Source organism: Octopus bimaculoides, chromosome 10 (assembly GCF_001194135.2).
Source record: "Octopus bimaculoides isolate UCB-OBI-ISO-001 chromosome 10, ASM119413v2, whole genome shotgun sequence".
Lineage (NCBI taxonomy): Eukaryota > Metazoa > Mollusca > Cephalopoda > Octopoda > Octopodidae > Octopus > Octopus bimaculoides.
Window position 1 is genome coordinate 71,608,424 of NC_068990.1, and position 4,800 is coordinate 71,613,223.

The 4,800-nt window shown below is 35.2% G+C and overlaps 1 protein-coding gene across 1 annotated transcript in view; it reads right to left on the bottom strand.

Annotated features, from left to right (window-relative positions):
• The window catches only part of LOC106871864 (tubulin-specific chaperone cofactor E-like protein), a 33,756-nt gene that overhangs the window by 13,150 nt on the left and 15,806 nt on the right, over positions 1-4,800 (bottom strand). Inside the window, exon 2 of the mRNA XM_014918599.2 lies at positions 795-986. Within this exon, the coding sequence (XP_014774085.1) occupies positions 795-986 (192 nt within the window). The remainder of the gene's footprint in view (positions 1-794; positions 987-4,800) is intronic.

Here is a 4,800-nt window from a genome sequence, read left to right on the forward strand (position 1 = left end):
ATAGGTGCCCTGGGAATGACAGCGAAACGGGCTGATTACTACCTAGCTCAGATACCAGGAAACCCCAAAATGGCTGAAGTTCAAAAGATAGTGCTCATGGGAACTGCCCATATCCTACGTAAAATACTGTCTATGTGATCTCAAATTTTAAAGCAAACACATAATTTTCTTATGGTTTCTTAAACATTCACTAGAACAAAACTGTACAAATCCAAATATATGGTACCCTAGGCATAACACCTACATGAACTTCTAACTTGTTGTCTCTTGAGGTCTCTGGGTGAGACTTGGATCCAACTTGTACAAATGCAAAACAAAAGTCAAACATAAAATAATAATAATAATAATGATGATGATAATAATAATTATAATGAACAATAATAATAATAACAATAAACAACAACAACAATAATAATAATAAAAATAACTTTCGATACAAAACCACAGCACATACCCAAGGCACACAGAGCTGCGCTTGGTAGTGAAGTGAAAACACATTATAAAAATAAAACTACTGAATAATAATAATAGTTTCAAATTTTGGCACAAGGCCAACAATTTCGAGGGAGAGAGTAAGTCAATTACATCGACTCCAGTGCTCAACTGGTACTTATTTTATTGACCCCGAAAGGATGAAAGGCAAAGTCAACCTTAGCGGAATTTGAACTCATAATGTAAAGACAGATGAAATGCTGCTAAGCATTTTGTCCATCATGCTAATGAGTCTACCAGTTTGCTGCCATACAAATAATAATAACAACAACAATAACAGTAAATTGTTAGATATTACTTACATTGTGATTGTTTATCTTGTTGTGGCTGAGATTGACAAACTTTAAACAAGGTAATTGTGCAATAAGAGGTAGTATCTCTGACCAGCATGATAACAAATTGCTAGACAAGTCAAGGTCAATAACATTAGGACAAAGGGCACTCAAACCTCTGATGGGGATCCCAGCATAGTCAATTTCATATTGGCTTAAGACCTGAAAATGAAATGTTTGAAAAAAATTTATTGAAGTTGTTATATATAAGTAAATATATATATACAAATATATATAAACACACACACACACATGCATAAACATATACATGGACTATATTAGAAGACACCTGCCCAAGGTGCCTAGCAGTAAGACTGAACCTAGGACCATATGGTTGGAAAGTAAACTTTTTACCACAAACCATTGCCTACACCAAGAACCGCCTGACTGGCCCTCGTGCTGGTGGCACGAAAAAGCACCCACTACACTCTCGGAGTGGTTGGTGTTAGGAAGGACATCTAGCTGTAGAAACTTTGCCAGATCAGATTGAGCCTGGTGCAGCCTCTGGCTCACCAGCCCTCAGTCAAATCATCCAACCCATGCCAACATGGAAAGCAGACGTTAAATGATGATGATGATGATATATATATATATATATATATATATATATATGTAAATTACAGTGTTTATTCTGTTGTTACATGTAATACTAACTACTATGTATGTCATTAACAATAATTGATTTGCTCTGTTAATCTGAATGGTTAAAATAATTGAGATTACTCACTAACTAGAGATACAGGAGAAGAACTATACTAAAATTTAAACCTTTCATCCCAAGAACAAAGACATTGTTCATCATCATCATCATCATCATCATCAATTGCTGCTGCAAATATTATTGTAGATGTCATCATTATTGTCATTACTGTCATTTTAATGTTCATTTTATTATATTAACATAGGTTAGAGAGGTCTAAATTGGTAAGGATCACAGTTTGTCTCATTCCTGTGCCATTTTGTCAGTGAAACCCAGTACCTTGAGATATATTGTCACCATTTCTTTCAATGTCTTCCTCTGCCACTATCAGGTGAGATATTTTTCCACCTAGCGCTCACATCCATTTATTTGTATTATGTGTCATTCCATACCACTAATGCAATAATTTTTTACCCCCACCTTTTTTTTTTTTTGCATATATTGTCTGATGTCTTTAATGTCCAGTCCATTTCTTGGCTCGCCCTCAGTGCATATCTAACAATAACAACCACCTCATTTTTGTTTGGTTTTGCATTCAACATTCATGTCTCACATGATGGATACTTGCTTCATACAGTCAACTTTCAGTGGAAGGAGAGAGAGAGAGAGATTGCTTATTGCCAACATGTGTAACAGTACTTTTCCACCCCTTTCTTTCTCTAGCTACTCTACTTATCAGTACAACCACCTCTAGCATTAATTAGGTCATCGAGGTAGCCTGAACTGCTACATGCAAAAAATAAAAAGGTAAGTATTTCAGGAACTTCATTTCATAGATGCTCTTGCAGCTAACTACTGTACACCTATCACATTTGAAATACTGATTCTCTGTCAATCTGCCAGAGATATCACTGCAACTGTTTGCACTAAGTACATAGTATCAAGTTCTTAGCATGATGAGTAAGCCCCCCCCCCTCTTGACGATCTTGGAGATTTGACCATAAATTATTTTACCCTTTGAGAGAAGGTTTGGTTTCTATAGTATTGAGTAGATGAGAAAAAAAACCTCACCCTGTACAGTAGAGAAACCAATTACAGGTAATTTCTTCACAGAACCCTGAGTAGTAGATAAGTCAAACTCAGGCAGCTTTCTCACAAAAGACATTCACCTTGCCAAAAATAACCACCATATTCCATCCTCTATCTTATAGACACTAAGTGTCCTTATTGAGCCTTTTCTACTGCTATAAGAGTGGTCTATGTTTTTCCTCATCACATCTAACACTTTTCCTTTCAGGTCATGCACTAATCACTTTCCTCACTCATTCCTTTCTGTCAACTATGTGGTTTTTCTTTTTCCTGCCACATTTTCCACCAACAGATCTCAACTTGCCCCAGCTCAAGCTGAACTTCAGCTGTATTAATTTCAGCAGACTGAGAGGGGCTGCCAAATGTCATATGCAAGGACTCTTCCTACTGACCAAAACCATAAGAAATACAACTACCTAAAAAAAACAAAACAAAGATTATGTAGGGTCTCTATCTGTCAAGGTTGACTGTACATCTTTACAAATACGTGCTGGCATGGGTAAGATTTTTTTTTCAGGAGGATTGGCAGTTCCCCATGCATATAAATCTGCCCTTTCCATGCCACAGATGTTTATCCAAGGGTAAAAGGTCACTGACTTGAGCTGATACGGCCTTGTGTCAGAATGCAAAGACAAAAAAAAAAATACTGCAAGACATCTAGTTCGACACTCTAACAGTTGTAATAATCTACCATAAAAAAAAAAAGTAGATTAGTACTTCTATGATCGACCCTGAAAAAAGATGAAAGGCAAAGTTGACCTCGGCAAGATTAGAACTCAGAGCGCAAAGTGTCAGAACAGATACCATGAGTCATTCAAGGCAACAATCTTATGATTCATAATATACCACCTTGAAAGATCATCATCATCATTTTAATGTCACTTTTCCATACTTGCATGGGTCGAATGGAATTTTTTATGGATGCCCTTCCTGTCACCAACCCTAACCCATTTCTAAGTAAGGTAACATTTCCCCATTAACAAGCATGTTTTCATGGAAGACTGGGTATGAAGGACACCACTTGCATGATAATGACATTCGATTACAACTATCACGTAATGTCAAGACAAGGAGACAATAACAGATACATACAGATTGTATATCCATCCGCCTATACATACGTATATGTTTATGTGTGTGCATGTGTGTGTGTATTATATACACATATATTATATACACATATATGTATACACATACATTTACATACACACATATACATACAAACACACACATAAGTGCATGTATAAGTGTGTGTGTGTGTGTGTGTGTGTGTGTGTGTGTGTATGTATGTATGTAATTATTTGGTTTTATTTCAAGATTTCTTGCCAATAGAGAAAAAGCCAGTTTCTAACATAGATCGAAGGTTCCTTCATTGGAATTTCAACAACACCAGCAGAGTAACTTTGTAAGTATGTATGTATATGTGCAGATGTGTATGTTTTATTTTATGTAAATATTCTCATGCATATATGTTCTCATGCATATATTCTCATGTATGTCTAGGCATGTTCATATATACTTAAATGATAAACTTCTGAAAAGTTTTACAGATTTTTACATGTATGTATATATGTATATGTATACAATGGGCTTCTTTCAGTTTCTGTCTATCAAATACATCGGCAAGGGCTTGATTAACCGAAGTCAGAAAATGCAGGACTGAATGTTCTTATTTTTATGTTTTAAATTCCTGCCAACAGGTTTTGTAATGTTGGAAATTCCCAATTACATTTAAGACAGCACTAATATGGAATAAAAAGACAGTACTAAACTATTCTTTGTTGGCACATTTTTAGTTTTGTAGATTAAGTAAGATTTCCTTTATCAAATTATTCAGTTTTGAAAATAAACAGGTCTGGAAATATTTTTTGCTTCAGTTATTTCATTTGAATGATGCTAGAAGTCTGAAAATAAACATTATCATTCAACTAACTGGAGGAAATTGAAAGAAAGAAAAATGCCATTAAAAGCTTTGAGATAATTTTTTTTTTTTAAGATGCAGAAAATAATTCTTAAATAAACTATTTAAATATACTCATTACAACCACATTCCAGGTGATGGTAGTCAGAATTGGTAATATAGAGACTATAGTATAAAGGTAACATTTTGTAGGTAAATCTCTCTCTCACGCACACACACACACACACAAACACTTGCTCTCTCTCTCTCTCTCTCTCTCTCTCTCACACACACACTTGCTCTCTCTCTCACACACTCACTCTCTCTCTCTCTCTCTCTCTGTATAT